Source organism: Poecilia mexicana, unplaced genomic scaffold, assembly GCF_051168715.1.
Source record: "Poecilia mexicana isolate PSO_F unplaced genomic scaffold, ASM5116871v1 scaffold_15, whole genome shotgun sequence".
NCBI lineage: Eukaryota > Metazoa > Chordata > Actinopteri > Cyprinodontiformes > Poeciliidae > Poecilia > Poecilia mexicana.
This window is the reverse complement of record NW_028263384.1, coordinates 16371474-16398563: the sequence shown is the minus strand read 5'-3', so window position 1 is coordinate 16398563 and position 27090 is coordinate 16371474. Positions and strand designations below refer to the sequence as shown.

The 27090-nt window shown below is 40.8% G+C and overlaps 1 protein-coding gene across 1 annotated transcript; it reads right to left on the bottom strand.

Moving 5' to 3' along the window:
- Window positions 1-314: 314 nt before the first annotated feature.
- On the bottom strand, window positions 315-25192 carry LOC106918080 (semaphorin-4G-like). The gene is made up of 14 exons (XM_014987543.2): window positions 24964-25192; window positions 16529-16677; window positions 14775-14837; window positions 13980-14078; window positions 13746-13839; window positions 13527-13640; window positions 13063-13217; window positions 12166-12341; window positions 10748-10892; window positions 9742-9964; window positions 8353-8468; window positions 8113-8267; window positions 7035-7093; window positions 315-5967 (listed from the first exon to the last, which is right to left on the bottom strand). The coding sequence occupies exons 1-14, from the start codon at window positions 25091-25093 to the stop codon at window positions 5003-5005; spliced, it is 2643 nt and encodes an 880-aa protein (XP_014843029.2). The 5' UTR covers window positions 25094-25192; the 3' UTR covers window positions 315-5002.
- Window positions 25193-27090: the final 1898 nt, after the last annotated feature.

Sequence of the window (27090 nt, the reverse complement as noted above, 5' to 3'; positions counted from 1 at the left end):
GGATTTTTGCTACTGCCTGGGTGGGTTTTGCTACCAATGCCGTTGTGCTGGCTCCGAACCAGTTTGGGGGGACAAGAAGAGCCCAGCAAAAAATGTTTCCGTACCAGTCTGTGTGCCATGCTGGGAACTTGGGCTGGCTACAACACAGACACCTTTCCGCTCTTTCGTTTGGGGCATTTGATCACGTTTACAGGCTGGGCTCTCTGCTAAATCTTTCACAGGAAGAAAAAAAAAAAAAGGCTCGTTTCGTCTTATTACTTCTGCAAGACAAAAGACTGGAAGTGCACATGTGTAAAAATGAGAAAAGGAGGAGATTTAAGTATAAATCTTTATTTAATTTCGCGGTGCATGAAATGTGAAGGAGAGCACTGCTCCATTATTCTTTGTGTTAGTTCAGAAAATGGGTTTTCTGTGTGCACACACGTGGTGTAACATACAAACAGTGATTAAAAAGAGAGTGGAAAGGAAATTGGAATAACCCTTTAGTATGACATTAGGAATAAAGTGACAAATTCATAAAATGCTGTTTATTGTTCTCCTGCTATTAGATTAGAAGTATTTTTGCATGCTTTCTGTTAAATTGCTTGCATTTATCACATTTTGAGCAACACAGTGTGTCATTACATTTTAACAACTCTAACAAAACATACAATACACAAAACTACAAAATAATTATGCTCTTATTTTTATCCCCCTTCCCCTCCCCTCCACTCCCCTCCCCCCTGGTTTTATAATAAAATAGGCTCACAGAGGACATTTAAACCTGAACCGTTTCATTTTTCAAATCCTAACACGAGCTACCCTTGCTCGTCTTCAACCGACACTGCTTGAACATAATTCATGCAGTGAGAGAAGGGTGAGAAAAGGTCATCGCATTTTGCATTTAGTTTGATAAGTATGCGCCTAACAGATTCAAGGACACGCTCTGCACACAGAGATCCGCAGCCTGGACAAACAATGCGCTGCGGGAAAACATTTTCAGAAGCTAAAGCTTCAACTCTTATGTTTGTAGCCCTTCATAGAGCCTTGATCCCGACTCCGCCATCCCTCCACGGTGTTGAAGATCGTTGCAAAAGAACATCTATGCGGCCAATGATGCCCTCTGACACGGATTGGGAGACAGACTTCTCTGTATTCATCACATCTGCAAATGAGACAAAGAGAAAAAAAAAAAGAAAAAAAGAAAAAAAAATTCCCTGTGTCAGTCGGGTCTCTGAGTTATTTTGCAGCATGGCATCTGACCTGCCTAACAGGCGCTGACAAATAAAACAAAACCACATCAGTGTGTTCACTTTGTGCCTTGTGCTCTGGAATAAGGTCAGAGAGCCTCTCAATATTTGAGCGTCTCTCCTGTTGTGATTCCGATCGACGCTCAGGAGCTCAGATCTCCGAGAATTGTGCTTTGCAAAGCGGGGCATCATCCAAAGTCTTGCCAGAAGACAAACAACATAATGCAGCTATCCAATGCAACAAATTGGAAAAGTAAAGGCCACGGAACAACCAAAGCTAAGCAAAATCTTACATTTGAAATGATGATTCGGTTTCTTCGTCTAAATTTTAAGAAAAAAAAAAACAAAACAAAACATCTGGGGTTAGCTGAGGAGAAAGTGCAACAGAGCAAACAGCAGGGATTGCGCAAAAAGGACTGGTCAAAGATTTGTGTTCCAACTTTGTGAAATGTTATAAGATATCATAAGTGCTGTCCTAATGGCAGAAAGATGGTTGTGCAACATATAGAGCAGATAGTGCAAATGATTTCATCCATGGCTTCTTCAGCTCCATCCAACGCGCACACACACACACACACACACACACACACACACAAAAAAAAACACACGAGCTGATAAAATTTCGTCTGCTGCGTGCATATCTGTTGGGGTGTGTGTGTGTGTGTGTGTGTGTGTGTGTGTGTGTGTGTGTGTGTGTGTGTGTGTGTGTGTGTGGAGGGGGGGGGGGAATCATGTGTACTTGTTTGTACATTTCCATTTTAGAATAATAAAAACTCCAGACTGTAAGCTCGAGGGGATGAGAAAGTAATTGGAAACTTAAGAGCGGAGCAAAGCGTAAATATCTTGGGAGAGAGCTCCCGCTCTCTGGTGAGCTCCGCTCGTCACTAGACGGATGCCTAATTATTGCTGCGCTCCGACAGAAGAAGACGCAGCACAAGCTGAGTGAGAAGGAAAACAAAACCGGGGAGACTGAATGGGATAACGACCACATCTGTGTCACGACGCACAACGTATTAATCTTCCCATTGATCAACAGAGCCGAGGTGGATTGTCTGAGTCGTAACTTAAACTAGATTTAATCTAGAAATGAAACGCCAGTGCTCATCATCTTTCACTACTCAAGAGTGTCGGGCTGTAATTTTGTCCTTATTGACAAGGTGTTCGTTTGAAGCAGCTGTTTATACACGAGAGGATCTCAGAGCCTTTACGCGAGCGCAGTTCAAGAAACATTTGTTTGCTGTGATCATCGGCTCTTAATTCCTCAGCCCATATTTCTAAGTGCTTGTCTGGCAGAGCGCCCTGAGTGGGAGATGAGCTGGTGAGACAACAGAACTATGAACCTTGGCTGCTTCGGCGCTCTGCAGGCTGTCGGTCTCTGCGCCGCGATCTCACGCTAGGCGTGCCTCGGCGGTGCGTTCAGGCTCGCTACACCAGTGTCCAAATGCACAAGAGTAATAGAATAATACTGTCAAGTTTTCCATCAAAACTCAACTCCATGCCAACTGAGCTTTCCTCGATGCAATAGAACGTTACATTGTTTCTCTTTAGTAGAGTTTATAATAGCGAAACATTAAAAAAAAAACAAAAAAAAAAAACGGGCAAAAACATGAGTGTAGGTTCAAAAATAAACCTTTTATCATACGTCAAGGACTTCACGTGTTACAATAACTGCAATGCCTGACTGTGTTAGCAAATATATTTAAGCCCAATGGGATTCATAACCCTGGCAGATTTAGTTTAATAATTTTCATTCAACCAAGAAATGTGTTTTTCGTAGCAAATGAGAGGGATCTCTAAAGAATAAAGAAGGAATCAGTTTTGAAAAAAAAAAAAAAGGTTTATTTCTATTTTAGTAAAAATGGCATGTTCAAGATTATTTACATCCTTCTCTATAGTCATTTTTATTGACTATATCAAATGCTGTTATAGTTACTGAGTAGCTTTTTGGGTCACCCTAACATATTAATATTACATCCAGTCAGACGAAACATGTAGGTAAAATAAAAACATTATTTAAACCTAAATCTGCCAGCGGTACGGACAATTTTACTACCACAACATTTTGTAGTCATTTCTTTACATGCATGAAGGATGCAAGAAATTAGACCAAGGCTGGTTACCAGTATCAAGGTTCTTCAAGGTTTTTAAACAAGTAGAGAACTGCTAAATTTTTCTCTCATGCCATGCTAGAGAAAGTGCATGAGTGTTTTCTTCCATCTTTATGTAACAGAGAGTCATGTATCGATGTCTTCCCCTCAATCCGCTGCTGTGCACTGCTGTCCAGCTGTCTGAAAGAAGGTTTCTACATCTCCTCATTCTTAAAAAGGAAAGAAAAATTCTTCATTTGCTTGCAAATACTCCTGTTTGTGTCAGTTGGAATAGTGGACAATTGAACCTTGAGTGAACCTTTGTTATGTTCGGCTATGAATGTGTTAAAACCAACAAGCATTCAGACTGCTTTCCTGCTCTTCCTGTTTGGCGAGCGCCACTCACATGTGTGCAAACTGTTGCAAAAAAACAAACAAACTGGAGATCTGCGAGAGCGGCTAAAACAACAATACACACCCCCTGCAGATCGCTTGCACTTCTGACACGAGTCGCTGTGGAGGACAGAAACAGCTGGTATAAACCAGGCAGCTCTTTTTTTTTTTTTTTATGCCAACACTGTTTTAAATTTACATTTGGCTTGTTGTACATTTTTGTTTTAAATCTTTTTATTAGAATACATTGACACTGGGAAGTTTAAGGTTACTATATAGATTTGATCTTTCACTGATAAATAAATAAAAAAAAACAATATCATCAACGTTATCAAAACACAGACGCTGAATAAAAACTGGTTAATTTTCAATATTAATAATAAATCTTGAATAGTTCAACCATTCCTTACTAATAGCTTCTTACTGAATGTTATATTAAAAACGGTTTGAATTCATCTGGTGCTTCTCTATGTGCTCGTTTCCCATGATGCCGCTGTCCTCTGTGTTTTTCAGCCGTCTCTCCGGCCGGTCTCTGGCCACAACAGACAGACACAACATTTAGCCGATGGGAAAATTCCCCTTCTTGTGCTATCCGTGCAATCAGCTACAAGCTGGAGTCGTGAAGGCTACAGCGCAGGAGGGCAAATGTCACGAGGTTAAAGGTGAGGTCTGACAACGGCGTTAAAAAGACTTCCTCAAGAAGCAGATGACAGACATTAAGGGCCACCAGTGACGGCAGCCTGATAGCGAAATTCTGTCATTTCCATTTACATCCATATTTATAATTAGTGAGTGTCATGTTTTAAAAATGCATAGCCCATCTGTGCAGTAGCTCATGTTAAAACAAGCTTTGCTAGCTGCCCTGTGGTCAAACTTCCCTCTTCGATTATATTTATATTCCGTTGTGTCTCCACTGCTGGTTAGTCAGTGTGTGTGTCCTGCTTTGTTCTTCACGGATCCGTAATATTCCGGCACCGATTCTCAGAGCCGACTGCGGTCTTGACAACATGTCTCTTCAGGCAGTGTAGAGGTGAGGTAGATTGCATTTTATTTCCTTCTTTGTGCTCTGACCTTCACTGGGAAGTTTCATTTTCATTTCTAGTGTGCTGAGAAGGTTTGGTCATTTCAGAAGACAAAAACGGCTCATTAGCTCAAAAGGCAGAGCTGTCAAATATAATCCAAAGTAAATTATGGAAATGAGACTCTTTCATTGCTCTAGGCTATAGCAATGAGGGGGGTCAACGCGACAGGCACAGGGTAAGAGCCCAAATTCAACAAGAGAGCCGCGCGTCTCTACACTGAGCTCTCATCCGGCCTGGGCAGCAGCTGAGTGTGCTTCCTCTTCTCCAAGATCCTGTTGAGCTCCTCGGAGAAGCAGTGGGAGAGCGGCGAAGTGTTTTCTGAGTCGCTCTGCCTCAGCAACACGTAGCTGTTCCCGTTCATCCGCCTCAGGACGCTGGGCAGCGTGGCTGACAGCCCGTTGGGGAAGTCACACTCTGGAGACATGTGCTGCGGCGTGGGAGGGAGGGGAGGCGCCGGGGGAGGAGGATCGTTACTCGCCAGAGTCTGAGCCTCACCGGGAACGATCTGTAAAAAGCCTCCGTCCTGGGTGTCTCCGTTATGCAGCTTGGAAACCCCGTTGCAGACGCCATTGCAGTGGCTAGAGACGGTCTTCAGCTCCATGTGGGCGGAGTTCCTGTGCTGCTTCCTGCACCTGCTGCTCCTCTTGCTGCTCGGGTGCGCTGCGGCTGCGGCGCGCAGAGAGTATTTCCCTCTCTGGTCTGCCCGCAGGCAGAAGCCCACGTAAGCGAGCACAACGGTGAGGACCACGCAAAGCCCACCGAGGACGGTGATGAGAGACAGATACATGGCTTCCATGTTCTTGGGGGACAGCAGGTGGAGTGACTGCGCCCCGTCGGATGAGGGGTGCTCAGTACTTGGTACCGTGGCAATAAAGGTCCCCGTTCGCTCTCCGGGTGGAGGACGAGGCAGATCCGGGCTGATGGTTACATTGTAGGTGACTATGGCGACCTTAATGTCGTTCTCAACCGCGTGGCAGGTGTAGAGGCCGCTCTGGTCCTGCCGGGCCTCGATGATCAGCAGGCCGTCCGTCCCTGTCCTGAAGCCGGAGTTGAGGTCGTAGCCCTGCACCTCGCTGCCGTTCAGCGTCCAGGATGGCGTCGCCAGGTTAGAGTTGAGCTCGCACTGCAGCAGCACGTCATCGCCGACCCGAACAGAACGGCTCCGCTGGACCACGTCTGAAAAAAAAAAAAAAAAAAAATCAACATTTTGTCACACAGTGCTTTGTGAAAGCATTTATGTCCTTCGTCCTTTGATAATCTGAAAAGTGCGGCATGCATTTATATTTAGCTCCCTTGAGTAAAAACGTTGTAGAATCAGACTTTTGGGGCATGTCTCCACATGCGAGGGCTAAAATTTATTTCAAGCTCAAATATTTTGAGCTTCATTTAACTGATTTAATTGCCTATAAGCAGCAATGTTCCTCTCCAAGATTCTTAATTGGCTCACACTTGTGAGATTTCATTTATTTCCTGTAAGGATGTAAAAGGAATCAGTTTTGAAAAAAGTTTTATTTCCATTTTAGTAAAAAAAATAAAATCGCACGTTCAAAATTATTTACAACCTTCTCTATGTTCATTTTTATTGCCATTACACGGCTATGTAGGTTTCTATGTTGATCTATCACATAGAACCTCAATAAAACACGCAGAAGCTCGTGGTGTTAATGTGACGCAGTGTGCAAAAGTTCGAGGAGAATCTAACTTCACAAAATTACATTAACCAACCCCTTGACTCACATACTAATTATTTATCATTCACCAAATTTATCAGAGAATGTCCAGACTTATCGTGGCATGATGTTCAATTAGACACATTTTAATAATAATCGTATCATGCTGCCCCATACAGAGACAGAATGAGGAGTTAGAAGATGCTACATTTCATCAGAGTGAAAATTGATAAATGGGGAGAAGGCATTCGCCTGCCTTGAATATCAAACAGATTTCTCTCCGTAGACAGCAAAGATGTGATTAAAGAAGGGAGGAGAGGGTTTTACCAACGCTGTGCATATAATCAACTTTCAAAGAGGCCTTCACGCCATCCGATGACAACTGTGCATCTTTTGAGCCTCATATTCTCTATTTTTAATCCTCTGTCTAGATGTTTAAAGCAAACTTTTATTATATATATATATATATATATATATATATATATATATATATATATATATATATATATATATATATATATATATATATATATATATATATATATAAAAGCATCAGATAAGACTTCTGCATACCGTATCCTGTGTTCTCACACCCCGTTCTGCCATGCTGGATGTCTTGGATTAAAGAGGATCTGTGAAAGGAGAGAAAAAAAAAAATAATAAGCACAATAGAAAAATAAAAGTGAGCAGAGGGTTTTATTTCTTATCCTTTGCGCTTGATCTATTTACAGTGTCTTGAAAAGGTATTCACAGCCTGGCATTTTTTTTTTAACACTACAACCTCGTGAACACATTTTTATATGATACATAAAGGTAAAAAAAAAAGCACATAATTGTTAAATGAAAGATGGATATCAGAACCAGCCTTTGCTGCTTTTACAGCTGCAAGTCTTTCAGGGTCTAGATCTTAGTGTTGTGCAATTGCACTTTTTTTTTTTTGGAAAACAACTTGAGTTTAGTCAGATTGGATTGAGAGTGCAGGTGAACAAAAATCTTCCACTATAGCTCCGACTGTACATTTAATCTAAAGTCATCTTCAGTCTCCAACAAGATTCAGAAGTAAGCTTTGACCAGTTTCCCAAATCCTGCTGAAGACACCCATCCCCACAGCATGTTGCTGCCATCACCATGCGCCACCATAAAAATTTCATGTTCACATTTGTTTGATGGAGCGTTAGATTTTACTGATTGGATTATTTTTAAAGGCAACTGATCCAATTTGATTTCATTTAGGGGTATCAGGGAAAAAATGCGATTTGATTTGCACACCACACTTTCCAGATTTTCATTTCATCCTCCTTCTAGTTCCCACTTGTAAATAATCTTGTGCTGGACTGCCACATTGAAAATATACAGAAAATGTTGAAGGAGAATGAATTATTTTGCAAGGCGCCGCACAACTTCCTCGTTCCCCGAATCAGCTTGTTTCTGCCAATAAAGCTTACATGTCCACATGAATCAGTGCACTCCAAATATGCAGCTGCATGATGTGTGTACGATTACAGCCGGGGTGAAGTTTCTGCCCGCAGTCCTGATTACGCAACCGTTCTGGGAGCTGACATTGTCACAGGGCGCAGCGATACATCAGGCCAATCAAGGGTCACCTTCAGTCACCTGATCCAACCGCACGCCGGCAGATTTCAACACTCACCTCTTCGACTGGGTCACTACGTCCACACACTCGGCTCCGCTCCAGCCACAGTGAGGATCCCGGGAAAATATGCAGTCGTAGCAGGAAGTGTATCTCTCGCAGTTCGACAGCGGCAGCTGAACAACCCCCGATGGGGAGCTGACGTACACACTCGTCTGAGGGGGGAAATAATTAGGACTTAAGTATTAAGACAGTGAGTCATCTTCAACTTTGTGTATTTAAGGCGGCGAGAGTGGCTACCCGCTCTGTAGATAGCAGAACGTTGGTAACAGGTTCTGGTTCTTCAAACAGCTGCAACTCTTCGATAATGTGCAGCTGACCTTTGATGTCTACGGCTTTGTGCAACCAACCTTCATCTGGATGGATCAAAGATTTGGGATGTTTAGTTAGCTAGTTTTCAAAATGTTAGTCGGTGGAGATGATTCAACACTGGAAAACCATCAAAGGAGCAGAGCTTTGGATTTAAGTTTAACAACGTTCACCTCAAAACCTCTCTTTTTTTTTTTACAGATGAATTATCCTTAGTACTTTTACACTGTAAACCCACTGCAGTCATATTCAATAAATTAGAATATACCATAGAATAATCAGTGAAGCTTGTTTGTCAGATTAAAAGCACGATTTGAAAACAGCAACCTTTAAGTGGGTATTAAAAATACATTTCACTAAACCCACATTTCTGCTTTTAACATCCATCTGTGTGTAATTTACCTATATTATAAAATCGCTTAGTAAGTTCCTGAAATAAATTGAACTTTCTGTAATGTTCCAATCTATCAAATGGGTCTGTATTACATATAAAGAAATGTATTACTATTATTATGACAAGCAGGTTCAAAGTGAGTACATCAAGATCTGATTCATAAATAATGAAAAGTTGTCTGATAAGTGGGATTTAACAGATGACTACTGCAACCACTGGCAAAAAATAAAACATGGGCTCAGAAGATGCTCAGTCAGATGTTTTAATTTGCAGCACAGAAAAAAATCCCAATTATTTTATCATCAGCCAAATCAATGCCATTCCTGAATTGCTTTCGTATGCCACGCAAACTCATTACAAGGGCCAACGAACGTCCTGCAGGCTGCATTTCTGACAACCCAAACAGCAAAGGCACAGGTGAAATTTTAGAGATGTTTCTCTTTCCAAAAGTCAAATGGATTTTTCATTAAAATAAGATCTCAAGAGTCAACGATGAAGTCAGTAAATCGACTAGGTTTCCAACTAAAAATTTAGGATGAAACTTGGGTGAATAACAACGCTCCATTCTGCCAAGCTGTTAAAAGAGAATGTTGGAATCTGATTGGATGACAAATATTGTTTTTTTTCTGTTATTTGTGATTTCTGAAACAACTGACTGAACATCCTCCAAAGCGCTGACATCAGATTTTTGCCAGGGGGTTACATCAGACCGGTGCTCCCAGAGCCTTCATAATGGACATTTTGCAATTCTAAAATGATCTGATTCAACATTCAGAGTAGAAACAGTGCCAGGCTCAAATCCTCCCACCAGCCCTCACTGAAAAAACAATGTTTTGTTTTGCTTTTTTCATCTTTAAAAAGGACTCTAAACCCTCCTTTACCAGTTTTTATCTAAAAATCAGCTTGCCGAGAAGGTTTACACACACCTGTGCCCATATATAAAACGTGGTACATTTGCTCGTCTACTCCCTGGACTACAGTCGCTGCCATATGTGTGTAGTCTGTCGTCCTCCTGAACAAGAGGGGACGTCTGTCTGCAGGCTGGACCTGATGGGACATTAGAGGATGCCGTCTGACAAAATCCAGGACTTCGTCAGGTAGGGACGTGGAGACGTTCATGCCCTTGGCCCTCAGCTTGCCAGTAATGCACTGCAGTAAAAGAAAGACCAAAGAGAGACATGGACGGGGGATGAGGACAAAGTAACAAAGTGCTTGGAGAGCGAGAGAGAGCGAGACAGTGTTGTCCTTATATGTAATAAACCAGTCTTTAAATAGAGGCCGGCTCCGGAGGGTAGAGAGGATGTCAGGAGGATTAGTGAGACGGTCCTCAGGGAGAATTCAGACATCATGAGAAAAATAGGGACCTTTGGAAGACCGTGTCAAGAGAAACTGCAAGTTTTCATTTAGATTTTAATAAGCCTGTGTGAGCTCAGCGTCCGTTTTTCTGCTGACACGAGGGCGACTCGGCTCTCACTGCACCTGAATGAGGAGGCAGCTTTCCTTTCGTTTTGTTCTGTTCAAATGATGTCAGCCAACTCCTCTAAGAGGCTTTCACGCTCTCCCCCCAAAACCTTTGACTATTCCTTTTTTTTCCATTTAATGGGAAAGTTTAATTAAGTCTGAAGAAATGCTGAAATTCACCCACAATAGAAAATGTCTCCTACCGCAAAGTCGACCGCTGGCCCCTCTCCCCTTTCATTAATTGCTATAAAAATGGTTCGAGTCTCTCAAAGTCGACTTTCATTCTTTGTTTAGTTTTCCCTCCATGTTTAGTGCAACGTCTTAATGAATTCATCTTCGCTTAAAAATGATCTCATCTGCTCTCTAGCTATTCCTGTTTAATGCAAGTTTGAAGATGAGCTTTGTTGTAATTTTAATAAAACTCAAAGGCCGTCACTGTCTGTGTGCAAAAGCTTGTGGACGTGTGCTTACAGTTCCAGGTCGTGGCTCGGGGATTTTTCCAGCATATTCCTTCCAGGTGGAGCCGGGATCCTGGCTCTCCATGTAGGGTCCTCGGAAGGCTTCTTGGACTTCAGACAAAGCGAACCGACACACTGCAGACGCCTTCACGTTTTTCCTTTGTACGTCAAGCAGCAGGGGGAGAAAGACCAGAGCACAAGTCACAAACAATAACACTAGTAAACCAGGGGTTACCATGGCAAGAGAAGCAGAGGTGCAGCGGCGCCGCGGCTCGTCAAAGGATAGAGAGAGACAAACGGGAGGAAAATAAGGAGGAAGAGGATGAGTGTTGACAGAGATGAAGCTCATTAGAAATCATAAAGGTCTGAGAACGGGAATTAAGAGGCAACAACGAGGTTTAGGGGAGGTAAGAGACAGAATTGGAGCTTGAAGAGAAAATAACAATATCAAGATGTATGGAGTGTTATTCGTTTATGCTGTTTGCTTTGATATAAAATAGCATTTTCCATTGCTGCTGCCTTAGGGTGAAGGATTGATTTATGCAGTAGTGATACACACAAAAATCTTCAAAGTCCAAAGTTCAGTGCAATTTTGTCTTCATGATAACTTTGTCAGTATGTGAAAGCAAAAACTGAGTTCCTGCATAAGCCCAGAAAACTCTACAAAAATGGACAAAATGTGAAGAGAAACGAACTAACAGATTTGCAAACCAAAAAGCCCTGAGCCCATCAGTTCTGCTGGACTGCAGGTTTTGTGGCCGGTTGCAAAACGTCTGCAGCTCCTCCATAGTTACTGTGGGCCTCATTGCTGCGTCTCTGATTAATGGTCCCCTTTCCCAGTTTCTCAGTTCATGTGTATAACTGAGCCTTGGTGTCATGCTGTTTAAGGTGCATGAAAACCTTTGAAGGCAACGTATGTGCTTTAACTAGCAAAGAGTTTCAGACAAGGAGAAGCCCTCTTTACATGCCTCCTCTTTGAGCGATACCCAAGAGATGTAAATGGAAATTTACTGCAGACTTAGTTATCTTAAACAATTCAAGCAGCAGCCACAGTTAGCCTCCACGTACTTATTTCTGTGCTAAAAGTTATTGAATAAACAGAATCTCCTTGTATTTTTGTTCCATTTGAGCCACATAAATCTGGCGTTTCTCAACATTCAAAGGCAACTAAAAATCTGCACAACCTTTTCCTAAACATCTGTAAACCTTCAGCTCGTCAAACCACTTGGACCTAACGCCCTCTGGACTTAGTTTCTCTGCCCTCTTTCTATCTCATCCCCTCCTGAGATCTTCGAAAGCTTCAATGTATTGGCTGCTGCCTCTCATCTTAGTCTCACTCGTCTGCTTTCGCAATCTCAATCGCCCATCCTTCCCGCTCCGCAACCCAAACAGAGATTTTCTTCTTCTTTTTTTTTTTTTTTTTTAACTCACCACTCCAAACCGAAGATGCCGTAGAACAGAGTGTCCTGCGGGGCGAGGCCATGCATTACGAAGACGCTGCGCAGCATGTTAAAGTGGAAGTCGTACTCGGGCAGAGAGCAAGTCAGTCTCGTCTTCAGGAAGGACGTCCATCGTTTCTGGAGAGTCAAATGGCCTCCTCGGTCTCCCTGAGGGACACAAAAGGAGGAGCAGATGAGGAGAGGAGAGTCGTGTAAGGCGAGGACTACAAAACAGCCAATGTGTCAGGAAGACATTTACAACTGATGTGGGTAGGTGTGAGGTGCCGTGCTTCATATCTGTAACACCTCTAGAGATCCAGGACTGAGGGCGCGCACAAAAAAAAAAAAAAAAAAAAAAAGGGGGTTATGACCCCCTCGTGGAATTTCATTCCCTGGTATCAGATCAATAATAAATGTCAAAGCCACACACACACAACTGATTTTTTTTTTATTTTGAGCTGAAGTTTTTGACACTGCACAAGAAATCCTGATGCATTTCTATTATAATAAAACGGACTGATTTATATACCTCCAAAAACAGCCCCAGTGAGCTCTCTTCATTGAAGACGAACAACGAGGTTATAAAAGGCAACAGATGGCTGCTGCCTATCAGGGCAGCGGCGAATGTTAATCATTCACATTTTAAAAAGAAAGACGCTAAACAGCCTGTCTCACCTGCATTCATCCTCTCCAAACCTCACTGGCTCTGCAACTAATTCATCACCGACGCAGTCTGCTCCTGTAATTATGCCGCGCTCCTTGACTCTAAATGTGTCTCCCAGCCCACCTCTCGTTTGTTACATCAGCTAAAAAAACTTCACACATTTGCCCTGATGAAGGGCTTCCCTCCCAGCAGCAGAATACAGAAGACCTTGAGTTTTGCACTCGCCTTGCAAATTCGGGCCACACGAGCCACCCTGCTGTGGCTGTAGGTTGTAGATTGCTCCTGGCTCTTTTCGGTGAAGAAGAAGTAGATCTTATCGTCGTCTCCATCGCTGCTGCCCAAACTCTCCCTGACAAGAGCTGAACCCACAAAGTCCGCCTCTGCAAGGAAGAAGAGATGAATTGAAACATTTTTGCCTATTTTTTGGTGTATGGAATTGCTTAACATATTTGTATTTGGTTCCCATTTAGATGTAATAAAATTAAAGGTGCCATTACATATTGAATTTGCTGCATCAACTAATTATCTATCTAACTGCGTGCTCTTTCTCATTAAGACCACAAATTGCTAGGGGCCATCCAGAAACGCCATCACAATGTTAAAACACTTTAAAATAAAACTGTGGTGCACTCGCACAGTTTTGCCATCCAAATGTGATCAAATGCTTCTATTTCAGGAAATGATCTCACCGTTCAGCCAGCGTGTGGGAGCATTCTCCGTCTTCAGAGCGGGAGATGGAGCGTTTCGGCGAATATCCGGAAAGCTCCAGAAGTCGTACCGGGAAGCTGTGTATATCTGCTGGTCTGAAGCAAAAAAAAAAAAACAAACAAAAAAACAAAACAAGGTTTTGCGTCATCCAAATTCGAAGACAAATTCTTCATGAAATTGAAATTTTTCATGTGGCTTACCTATAATGAGGGCAGTGAAACCTGTTGTTGGCCCATAAGGACATTTATCTTTGCCTTCTTCGAGCTGAGAGGACATAACAAACCTCTTTTCATCCTAAAGGAAAAAACAGAGAAAAAAAATACTCAAAAAAGCAGTTTTTGTAGCTAAAACTTAAAATTAATCTACCATCTATGAAACACATGATATAAATGTGGTGGACTGCTGAAGAAAGAAAAAAGTATTCATGGACATACAACGTATGCACAGAGGGGCATATAGGCGTGAGTCCCACACATGTACAGGTGCGTAGAGTTAAACCTCTGCAGGAGGCGGATGTGATTAAAACACTCTGTCTGGAAGAGGAAGAGAAAAAGCACACTTAATTAAAATAAAAGGAACAAACAACAATGTGTGCATTCACATATCAGATGCAACATAACAGCAAATAATTAATATTAATGAAATTCATGTTATGTGTGCTGGTCTGTTAGAGAATGAATTACACTAAAAATTGCTCTTTGATACAAACGATTAATTGGAAGAAAAGCTCTGTAATATTGGGCAAAGCCAATACAGAAAGTTTATTTATGGACATTTATTTTACATTTATCTGCTACATTTCTGATATTATCCACTTATTTTAGGAAGCAAATAGTTAGGCACATCAATTTTAAGCACCAAAACAATTGGACCATTTGATTTCATGCAATTTAGTTCTTTAACCTTTGTTCCTAATTATACTTCATCCCTTTGCTCAAGCCTGAAACTGCTGGACGGATGAAGCTTAGAGAGTGTTGAACATTTTGACACATAACACTGGGATATGGTGATAAAGTGCTTCAAACAGACTGAAAGGATGTAAAAATGGGGCAATAGCCTTGTTCCCCAGAAGAATTAAGGATTTCACCAGCATTTTAACTACGAGAGGCACAGAGAGAGAATAATTTGGCAACTGCATTTTTTTAAGAGAATGTAGCTTTTCTTTTAATCATTAGAGTAAAACAGAATGAAAAAAAATGACAGGATTAAAATAAGAACAAAGTGCCAACCTTATTGTCTTTTCCCTTGAGCACACACTGAAGCTTTTGCTCAGTGGAGGCCTCCCACTCAATCTATAGCAAGACCAGAGAACATAAAGCAAGACAGAAAAAAAAAATCACATCATTGAACCCTTGAGGATATTGAAGAAATTACCACACAATTGATGGAAAATAGATTTTCCTTTTGTCACCGTGGCATCTAAAATGACTACTGTTGAGTAACCAAACGTGCTTTTTTATGTTATGTAACAGATATTTAGCTCACAAAGGAGATGGAGGCACAGCAGCGCTTGCGATGCAGTGCTACGCGCATACACACACATAAAAACAGGTGAAACACAAAGCAGAACAGATGGAGGACAACACTTGCTAAAAGCACAGTAAAACATTGCAACACTCTTAATTGGAGTCAAATTGTTTCTTGGAAGAATCCAAGACAAAGTCATAAAATATCTTCTTTTTTTTTTTTCTAGGCTTGTATATAAAATAGCTCATATTCGTGGCTTTAGCCTAATAAAATATTAAGAAACACCGATCTTATAAAGCCTAGAGGCTTTTCTCGGCTCGATATTAAAAGTACAACTCAAATGTGAAGCATTTCATATAGCCTGGAAATTTCTATGTGCCGGAGAGTAAAGAGGTAGCCGAGTAAAACATTCAACACATAAACAACAAGAAGTGTAATGTTCATTGTGCCACTAGCTAGGGATATAGTTTAATTGCTCTTTTTTATTATGAGTTACCTTAAGGAATATCTAAGCCTTAACACGTCCTAGAGATGTTTACAACAGCTTGGCTGTGAGAGTGTTTCAGTCAATTCTCCACATAAATACACCAAAGGAAGTCTGTGATGAAAGTTTAATGTCTTCTTCATGAATACTGGCAACAATACTTTTCTTTTACTGCTCTGCCTTTGTTGATTTTATTAAAATAAACAAATAAAAAAAAAAACAAACACAAAACTACACAGTCCTCCATGTGAAGGATGTTTTATAAACCTTTAAATAAAGGTACCTTTTATCGCAGTAGCATAACATGCTGAACATTTCAGAATGATCCTATCTTTAATTTGAGAATCTTTCTGTAACATGGAAAACTATCCACAATTAGAAATAGTTGCTCTTGACAAAACTACCAGTGTTCGAGTTACGAAACAGCTGAATATTTAAGAAAATAAATTTTTTTTATTTGAGTCAGCGTATAACACAAATATAACCTACTGTGAAGACAATAGTTTAAAGTAATTAAGAAGAAAAATATATAGAGAGATATACTAACTACTAACCTAGGTCAAACTATAACCATCATTTATTGCTCAGCATTGACCTAAACAAGCCTGCGCTGGGAAGTACAAGGAAATACAGTTTAAACATTAAACATCATCAAAGTAAATTATTAACAACAGAATTAAACATTAGGTATTGGGTTTTTACATATATTTATTCATCTGGTAAGACTGCATTAAGATTTATGTACAAACTGAATTAACGCAGTATTCCTCTATTTGTTAATACCTGAGGAGGGAGTTGATGCAAATTAAAATGTTTTTTCTCAAATTTATGCAGCAATTAAAGTGGCTGCAGCATAACAGTGGCTTCCTTTGCTTCGACCTCAAAATGAAACGTTTTGGATGTTTTCTTTTCATAACTTTCCTGCACTGGGGAGCATACATGAAACAGTAAAAACTGCAAAAAAGAAAAGAAAAAAAATACATGGCATGTGAGCACAAAACATGCAGCAACACAACAAACAAACAAACTCACAGTGAGAGCGGAGCTGGCTGAGATGTCAGAGGCATTCAGAGCGAATACGGCCCCACGGGCCCCCACGTAAAGCCGCTCGCTGTCAGCCTCCAGCAGCATCGTGCTGTAGTTGACTGCAGAAGACTCGAAACGCCTGTAGCCCTCGAGACCTGACAGGAAAAGAAGATGAGAAGAGGACAAGATTTTAACGAAGGTGACTCTGCGTCGGCTGATTCTGCAAATAGGAATAATGTCTAGCAAAGATACTGTACAGTTACAGTACGTCTTTAAGCCACTCTTGCTCAGTCGAAATCAGCAGCATTTAAATCTTTACCATTCACGAATGAGCTTCTAAAATTGCAGAGGTGACACGTTCAAAAAAAGTTCTATTGTAATTGGACTTCCTCCAGTTATTTCTGCAGAACATTTCTGTTAAGTAACAAAAGGTACGGTAGAAAAAGCCTCTTTTGTACAGCTTCACACATTAATAGCTAGGCATAAGCACAAACACTTCTCACTGAGGCTATTGATTACACTCTGTCTCTATGGGAACAAATGCAGGTTCAAAAATAACCCGACCCAGAAGAAAAAAGGTATTCTCCGTCATTATATTTTCATCTTCTCGGCTATAACGTACACGTCAAGTTAAAAATATTTGTTGAGTGGCGATTAAAGTAAAAAATAAAAAATAAAAAAAAAAGTAAAATCTTTAGAAGCTGATAGGGTTTTGTCCACAAACATGTCATGTACGACATATTAAACCTGAAGACGGAGAGCTTTCTCAATTGGATCTGACAGGATGAGGATAAAAAAGGCAAAGCAGAATTTAATCTTGGATGATGGATTTCCCACAGCAAGATTTTTGAATGTTGATGCAAAATCACCGAGCAGGTGTTCTTGTTCCCTGTCTTGCTTTACAATTTGAAGTTTTTATTCAGTTGTCTGGAGAAAAATACTCTAGTTAAATATATGGGTTTGTTTTTTGTTTTTCTTCAAAAAAACACGTTTGAAGCTTCTTCCTTGATGATTTTGAATATGATCCACCCACATTTTTCTCTTTAGTCCCTTTCTTTCTCATAGTTACAATGTCCCCAGTGAAGAGATCACCTCTCCGTAAAATGAAGAGGTAATGTGATTAAAGAGTGCTGGTTAAGAGACGCTGGTTTGTGGTGCATTATCCTGTTGAAAGAGGCCACAGTCATCAGTGGTTACCATTTACATGAAAGGGTGTAAATGGTCTGCGACAATGCTTTGGTAGGCGCAGCTGTGCAACTACATACTTCTGAGGTGTATGCGGCGACTCCACCCCGCCACCTCCGTCCTGCCCGGGGTTTTTCAATGTGCAGGTGTATAAATATGACTTAGTCGTGGATTTATAAAAAATACGTATCAAAAGAAAACAGTGTAATATCATGAGTAGTAAAAGGAGCATCATCCAGTGCTTTACAAATGCACAACAGCTGTTACACAAAATGCTGAAGCGATTTATCCACCATCACTTTAGCATTCCCATGCATCACGCATAGTGCATACTCACTTTTTTTTTTTTTTTTTAAACCACCGGGTAAGTGGTATGTAGGTGGTAAGTAACATTGACCTTGCAGGACACAAGGCTGCCCAGCAGAGTCTCACGCTGTCTGTTCTGGCTTGTTTTCTTCCTATACTGCATCTTGGAACCATGCATTTCTAGGTAAGAGATTCACTCGGCCATCCGTGAGATGTGAATAAAATAAGAGTGGGTCAGCGCTTTTATGCACTCTCTCTCAGAACCACCAGTTTGATCGACAGTAGTTTGCTTGTTGCATTGAACCACCCAGACCAGTCTTCTCTGTCCAAACACCTGTCACTAATTCACCATTTCTATTTTTTTTCTCTTTTTTTGTTGTTGTTGTTGTTGCTTGGACTACTTTTGAAAGACGCTGCCCAACACTTAATTGAGCTGCAGCTTAGGAGACGTTATGACTGAGTTGTTTGATTCATCGGGGAGGTGGCCTTTGTCAAACTCTCTTACCCTCGCCCATTTTCCTGATTCTTACACATTAACTTCAACGACACAGTGTTTACTTGCTGCCTAATGTGTCCCTCCCACTAGCAGCCGTAATGATGAAAAGATAATCAGTGTCATTTACTTGGTCTGACAGCTTCTGCCTGATCGGTGTGATCTTATCCAGTTAATTTTTCCAGCACTCATCAAAACCTACGAAAAGGTCAGGATAATTTTATACACAGATCACTGGGCTGTAAATCAAGGTGCTGCACTAATAGCACAAGCATTTGACGACAAAGTTCAATTCTATTCTGCAACCAAAATGCCGCGTCCAAACGAAAATATACTCGTATCCGAGTTCATCCAACATCCTCAGTCGAATGTCCTCTGCATTTTTCTTCTGTCAAGCTAAACACCTCCATATCCTCTCTCTCCACTCCTTTGGCCTTACCTGACTGGCAGTTCAATCTCCAGCACATTTCTCCAAATATACCCAGTGTCTGCCGCTCTGTGCAAGCAAACTCTGTTTTACCTTGATATTTCTGTTCCTAAACTATCCATCCTGAACCGTCCCTATGGATATAGTCCTCCTTGCTCCTGTCCGTCCTCAGCACTCTGAACACAAATCTCAGCTATTTTTTTTAACCGCACATGTCTACCTTTTAGTCAGTGGCATGAAGCGTGGCTTCTAATCACAGCTAACATTTATTTAATGTTGTTCTGACTCTGATGCATATGCCTTAGCAAAACTGTTGAATAAACACAGACTTATTTGAGTAATATTTACAAGTGCTAATTATCTGAATATCATCCGTTCTCACAGTTTTTCCTCTTTTAACAGTAACACAAGCATAACAAACCAGTTGAAGCTGGTTAATTAGTCAGGCTCTAGTAGTCACCCTGCAACCACCTGCTTAAAGACACAGCCTGTTTCCTCCCACCCCCAGTTTCCACTCAGTGACAAGTCATGTCTGTTGCACACAGAAATACTTTGAAGCAGTCAAATTAGCTTATTCCCCTCACTTACAAAAAAGTAAGTGAGGGGGAAAATGTTGGAGCATCTAGCAGTGTGCAGCAACAGGTGGGGGAGGGAAAGTGAAGCAGTGCTTACTGCAATAAACGGCTGAAAGTTTCCTGGCATTTCATTAAAAGTACATTGAAAAGCAAATAGACTGAAGCAACTTTGACACATGGCTGTTTAGCACCTTGGAATACCTTGACGCCAGAAACTGACCCATCTGCTCTCATTTTTCAGTAATTTTCACACATTCCTCTTAAAGGGAAAATGTGTTTCTTTCATACTAGTAAGAAAAAGTGTTGGTAGCCTTGGGCGCAGAACTGTTTTACTCTGTGTGCAAAACTGCACTCACTTTGGCAATTCATCAGAAATGTCATTAAAAGGTGATTTAACTTTTTTAAGCAGTGTGACAGAATATCTTTTGGAACATTTTGGGACAATAAATCCTTAATGAGGCCATTGTTTTCACTAATGAGGCCATCAAGGTCACATGAAAACCTGGCTCTTCCCTCTATTTGAGAGGGTAGTGGTCATTAGTGCACTCTATTGCCATTCAGTGTGATTGTTCCTGTGTACAGTTTATAAGCCAGATTTTTGCAACTAAAGTTTTAAATCTTAAAAAGACTTTCGGATGAGAGGTGAAACATCTTCTAAGATTCCAACAGAAGTCCAGTTGCCTTCATTTATAAAGGCTCCCTCATACTTGGGCGTAACTTTGTTAGCCACACGGAGTCATCACAAAGCGTCAGAGGACGGTTGAGATTTCATAGTTGAGCGTACAGACTCCTACGTGTTTTATGACAAATTCCTTCATTTCCCACAATCCGAACAAACACTGGCAAGGTTGATGAGATAATTGGACACAATGCACTGTTTCTTCACCACCAACGCAGCCACTGCACACCTTATCAGCTCGCACACAAAACCGTTCACCATGAACACAGTTTCCTGCCGAGCAGTTTATTGTCTGATAAGACCACCATGTCGAGGATGTCTGAAAATCTGCATCATAGTAAGCAAAAGACCTTGTGAAGTTGCTGGCTGAAGTTGAGAGTGCATTCAGAGAGGAAGGATCGATATTGCTACAACCAGCACAAAAAGCCAGGTACGTCTGCAATTGCACTCAGGAAGATATATTGATTTCTGGACACATCCTGTGGTCTGATTAACCTGGAGTTGAAATGTTTGGCTAAGATAACCATTGTTGCATCTGAAGGAAAAAGAGGGGAAGCTCGCAAAACCTTGGAACATAGTCGTGGCGCATGGGTATGGTGGCATCATGTTTTGAGGCTGTTTTGCTGCAAAGTGAACTGATGCAATTTACAGAATAGATGACAAAATAAGAAAATAACATTAGATGGAAATATTGGCACGAAATTTAATCAAAAAAGCATCAGCAAAGATATTACAGATTGTGTACAAATGGTGCTATAGGTATCTAAATTCCTGGTTTTAGCTGCATGTCACTCTCCGGTTTTCCAAGCTATATTTGGATGGATCTGCTTGACAGTCCAAGATACTAATGAGGTCACATGAAGACATTCAGTACAATGTGTGCTCACGCACAGACACTAACAACAGACGTTAGAAACTCGCTTGCGGCAGAAAGTTGTGCAAAGTTCTAAACATATAATCTATCAAGAGTCCACTTAGCCTGAGTAAACATGACACCAGTGTCAATACACACAGACATCTCTGAGCCGGTAAGAACCAAAGCAATATTTGGAAGCGGCCTGTGATGTACAGCTAAGTCGGTGTCTAATTAAAATACCCGCAGAGATTGATGCTGAGCAGCTTCTACGATCAGGTGCGGTAATTTTGACGGCAATTAAGCCATATAAATGCAAAGACAATCTACTTCTCATGCCTGCCAGAGAGCGATGCAGCCAAGAAGAAATGTGTCATGAATCCACCAGCCACAGCCAATTCACTTCCCTCTGAATATTGCATGGTTATCACGGAAGCTGTCATTAAGATTCCTATCAGCTGCTCTGAAACACAATGCTCTCTGTTCAGCTGAGCAGAAGTCATTTCCTAACCCGCGCTGCTCCCGGGTCTTCAGGTGTCTACTTTTATCCTTTATTCTCATCCTCTGGGGGATTTCAGAACAAGAATTTCTCCTACGCAGTATGTGCGTCTCATTATGGGAGAAGACAATGCATTATGACTGAAGAAAAAAAAAGCTGACATTTCCTCTAAGCAATCCAAGCATTAAGACGCATAACATGTTGTTTGAGTGAGGGCTTGACAGCAGGCGTGAAGTACCTCAAAAAACATCCTCACTGGGAGTGTGGCACACCAGAGAGAAATTTATCAGGGCTGCTTTACAATAATAAGTCCCAAAAGCACTTTTTTTTTTTTTTAGCTTCGGCTTAGAAGAGCATTGAAGAAAAGGCTGTCTGAGTCGGGTTGTGAAACAAAAAGGTCTGAGCCAGTCACAGAGAGGAGCCACAGTGATGTTATTTACTGAGCAAACACTTGGAGGGACCTCAGCTGATCATTGCGGTACACTGTGTTCAAGGAAACACACACACACACACACACACACACACACACACACACAAAGCATACAAACACACACACACACTCATCGAACTTCAAAGCATTAGACTGTGACGTGACAGCTCATGCTCTGCCGTCAGACGTGTTTACTGCTCACCTTTCTGACGTTTACATGAATCTGAGAGCAAATGATCACAACACCTGACAGGTTTAAATTAGGAGAGGCTTTCTCACGGTTTTTTTTCTCCATTTAAAAATCTACCCATCACCCAAATGGTTGGAGAATTTATTTAAATTGATAAACCTAAAAAAAATTTCACCTAACAAGAGAAAATTGTAAAGCCTAAATGTTTATATGCACAAATGATTTGTCTAACCACTCAGGTTTGGAAGCCTTGGTTTTAGATTGTAGAAAAAATAAGTTTTAGTAAAGGCCAACAGATTCATACTCCTTGAACCTTTTCACATTTTGTCACATTGCAGCCAAACGCTGAACTCTATTTAATTGTATTAGATGTGGCAGATTACAAAACACTCTTTATTATCAAGTGGAAGTATAATAATACATTCAAATATGTGGCGTGTATTTGCATTCAGCCAGTCTGAGTCGATACTTTGTTAAGTCACCTTCACTCCAATTACACAGCCGCAAGTCTTTTATTGTATAAATCTGCCAGTTTTGCAGATGTACTGACAGCAAAAAGCAACTTTCACACATTTATCTGGATTTTGACTAGGCCATTCTAACATGAATTTGGTTGCATCTATACCATTTTAATATCGATCCAGGTTCTGCCGTTATGTAAGGGAGAACAGGTTCAGGGTTCAACTTCTGTTGAAGTTGTTTGCTTTGTGCTGATCTGCTACAAAAGGTTACGATAACACACATTCAAATTTGTGGTTGGGAAGCAACAAAATGTAGAAAAGTTAGAGAAATATGAATTATTTTTCAAGGCACCGAATCAGTTTGATAACATAGTAAAGTGAAAGAAGAAGTCAATAATAACTAAAGTGAGACCAAGGGAAAAAATACAAAAAATAATATTTATGTTGACTTAGAGAGATAAGCAGACAACAGGAATTAATTAAGAAGAATTTATTTAAGAGGGTCGAAAGGCTGAATGAGTATAAATTATAAAAATGAACTAAATGAGCTAGTCACCCTCTTGGTGACTAAAAAAAATAGTCACCAAGAGGGGTTTAAATAAAGGAGTAATGAGAAATATTTAAAGAAATAAAACTGTTTAAAAACAAGTGGGATCAGATATTATGAAAAACTTTTTATGTTGCAGTACGAAATTTTTCAAAACAGTATAAAAAAATAAACAGCTCCTGTTATAACGATTCACACATCCTTACACACGTCCTAAGATAAAAATTGTATACCGCCGTCTTGCACCACACTACAACAGTTGTCATGGCTACGGTGCTTCTCGACTACTCTCAGCGAAGTCAGACGCCCTGGATGCTCTGCAGGGATCCAAGAGAAAGCAATTCACACATCTGCTTATGTCTCCATCGCACCTCAGGGTACATGCCATCACTCACAAGGTAAGTAAATAATAATCACCGCTAAGCACAAGAAGAGTAAAAGAAAAAAAATCATCACTGTCAAAAAAAGAGATACAATGTTTATTCACAGGAGTGAATAACTGAGATTTCTCGAAAAAACAAAAATAACAAAAAACAAGAATGGAGCCGTTTTGAGGTGCGAAAGAAAGAAGTGGCAAAAAATAAAAATCTTAAAAGATACAAGGTCAAAACATTAAAATTTTAACTGAGCTCCATTTTGCATTCAGTTTTTTATTATTATTTAACTGAGCCCAAAGTGGCATTCAATATTATTCAAACTTTGAATGGGGGGGGGAAAAAACACAGGTTCGATTGATCAGCTAAATAAATTGAAGCTTTTAGATACATTTTAGTTATTTATTTACACCGAGGTCTTAAATCCTTTATCATTTGCTCACATTCACCTCTGACATAAGAAAATTACTGCAAACTTAAAAGCATTGGAAATAGTTTGATATTCCTCAAACCTTGTCCTCATAATAATGATGATAATAAAAATATATGAGCGCAAGCTTTTCTTAACAGCAGCACAAAACTATGAAAGTTACATGAGAATAAAACTCTAAGTTAGTCACACATGCTAAATGTAACGTAGCTAACAAACACAAACTAATCCATTTGATTATTTCAATGATTTTCAATTTTTTACTGTGCAGAAATGTACTTCTAGACTTATCTTCATTTTACAGAGTAAAGCACACGACTGGACATCGGCTGGTTAATTAGATGGGTTATCAGCTCAGGCAGAGCCTGCAGTCAGCTGCTTAACTATCATGCCACTTGAAACTTGCCAACTCCAGCTTTAAAGCAAGATTACCTGGATAAGCGTGAAGGGTAGTGCTGCTTTATTTATGCCAAGACTGTAATCAAAGATACCTCTTAACAGATAAAATGTAATGCTTTGTAAGCCGGGAAAATGTGCAGTGGCTTTTTTTATGCCAGGTGATCCGTGGCGCAGAGCAACAGGTGGGTAAAGGGAAGAACTGTGCTACTCTGTAAACCATATTCACAGAGGAAATGTGGCTCGCTCTGGCACTTTCTGTATTGTTTAATAGGACTTTGAACCGTGGAGATGGTAAGATTAAAGATTTGAATGTCAAATCTTTGACATTTATGGTATATCAGCAACTGGTCCATTCCTAATAACATGTTAATGTAACAGATGAAATAAATGAATTAACATCGGTATTGATGTTTTTACACATGGTTATCGCACAGAGAAAATTTAACACTGGCTTATGCCAGTGTTAGGAAACACCCAGAGAGATGAAAACACCGCAGTAAAAATACTAATCACAGGATATTCCCAAACATTCTTCTGGAGAATATTTTCAGATTGCAAAAGCCATGAACGTAAATCTCAGCAGACATCCTTACCGCTGCTCAGGACGGTGACGCGTGGAGTCACGTCCAGGTCCAGAGGCGTTCTGAACGGAAAGCCATTCGCCACTGCACACAACGAAGTGAGCAACAGGAGCATCGCTGCCATGAAGTGAGCTCCCAGCATCTCTGCTGGGCGTCTCTTGGGGTAGAAACTCTCCTTTAACAGGTCGCACGTGTGCACTAAGACATTCACCTCTTCAGACAAACACTCATGGGCTGTTACTCTTTCCTTTCACTGCAGGGTTCCTTCAGTGTGCAGCACCAAGGAGGGAAGAAGCCTGAAATAGTAAAACACACACACACAGCCGGTGGAGTTAATAGTCTGTGATTGAGAATGGCAAAATGGGAAGAAAAGTTGGTGCAGCAGGGTTCAGTCATAACAAATGAGCTGATGCATAGGGTGCTCCAAGAAATACATAGAAAGTGCATTCGATCAATTAAAACATATCATGTGCTCCAAACTCTCAGAGCATTGATTAAGAGAGCAGCAATCTCATGATTTAACTAAAAACACAACTGAAAACAGACATGTATGCGCCGACATTCCGATCCTAAACTTGAGGGTTAATCTGCAGAGAAGAGTAATCTAGATCGATACGAGGTGGAACCAGTTCAACAGCGCACGTACCTTAGAGGAGCCAAACCCACGAGTGGATGAATGGAGAAATATGATCATCTCTGCGAATTGTGTGTGTGTGTGTGTGTGTGTGCGTGTGTGTGTGTGTGTGTGTGTGTGTGTGTGTGTGTGTGTGTGTGTGTGTGTGTGTGTGTGTGTGTGTGTGTGTGTGTGTGTGTGTGTGTGTGTGTGTGTGTGTGTGTGTGTGTGTGTGTGTGTGTGTGTGTGTGTGCGTGCGCGCTGTGATGTGAATGCCAATGTTGCTTCTGCAGAGTAAGACCCTCTTCAGGAGCAGTGGAAGAAGTGATAGCGAGAGGAGGAAAGGGATGAATTGTTTGTGTGTATCCCATGCACCAGTGCCCTCACCGACTGACAGAGAGAAGACACTGGCACACACTCCGAGGAGCAGCGCAAGCCTTGTCCAACCTTATTTGCAGTAATGGTAATATCGCTCTTTCGTTTACTGCCTCCCTTTTAAGCGGTAAAAGAGAGAGACACTAACTGCTCCCAGATCCCAATGCAAGCAGCCACACTCTTCAGCACTTTCCATCAAACAAATCATGTCTAAGTCCTTCAAGCCGAGAGTCCAGAGTCTCTGCTAAGTACACCACACCGACACGAAACCAGGCACGGCATTAATCTTTTGATCAAAAATGAGAGAGATAAAAAGAAAAAAATATATATATTAAAGGTTGAAAAGTGAAGCTATTGGCAGTAGAGACGGTGACTACACCTTTACAGAAAGTCTCTGTTGTTCTCCAAGGCTAACACCATGACAACTGGCTTTAACGTTGCATAATGCAGCAGCGAGAGCGATGCACTGCATCTGTGATGGTGACAGCAATACAGAGAATCAGAAACGTGGGTTTTATTTTCACAGCATACGCATCACAAAGAGAAAATATGGGCTCCGTCAGACTTTGCGTTTGGAAAAAAGTTGCATAATCGCATTCCTAAACAAGAAAAATCACTTCCAAAGGTAGAAAAGGACAGGGAGTATTAAAACCTGTGATGTCTTTGGGTTGGTGGTTGTTCTTGTTTTTTTTTTTGTTGGTTTTTTTTGTGGTAATGTATCATTTCTTTTTAACAGAAGGTCAAACTAAAAAAAACCTCTTTGACAAGCCAGAGATAAACTGAGATTAGCAACCAGCCACATGATGCAACAGCGATCTGCGGGTATTTATAGAAGAAAACTCTCTGCTTTGTTGGGAAAGTATTGATTGGTGGATTATCAGGATTCCTTGTAAGTTAGCTGCCTTCATTTACACACCAACATTATGTAGGAATTAGCTGAAGGTCTCTGTAAGAAGGCTCCTGCACTTAGCTTGTAAGTTTCCAAAAGACAAATTCAGACCCTTGGAAATATTTAGTCTTTGATGTAGCCATATTTGATTCAATTCCCGACCCTTGGACATTCACCCCTTCTCTTCATGCTGATTTCCTGTCTGAGTAAATGTAACAAACTGAGTAAATGTAACAAGTGCCACAAAATATAAATTATAAAA

What these genes read in the sequence shown, in the direction of transcription:
- LOC106918080 (XM_014987543.2), bottom strand. Translation starts at nt 25,093, where the DNA reads ATGCTGGGAGCTCACTTCATGGCAGCGATGCTCCTGTTGCTCACTTCG. An exon ending in TCAAGGGAAAAGACAATAAG is followed by an intron (nt 14,079 to 14,774) that starts GTTGGCACTTTG and finishes TTCCTCTTCCAG; the next exon opens with ACAGAGTGTTTTAATCACAT. An exon ending in GTGTGAGAACACAGGATACG is followed by an intron (nt 5,968 to 7,034) that starts GTATGCAGAAGT and finishes TTTTTTTTTCAG; the next exon opens with ACGTGGTCCAGCGGAGCCGT.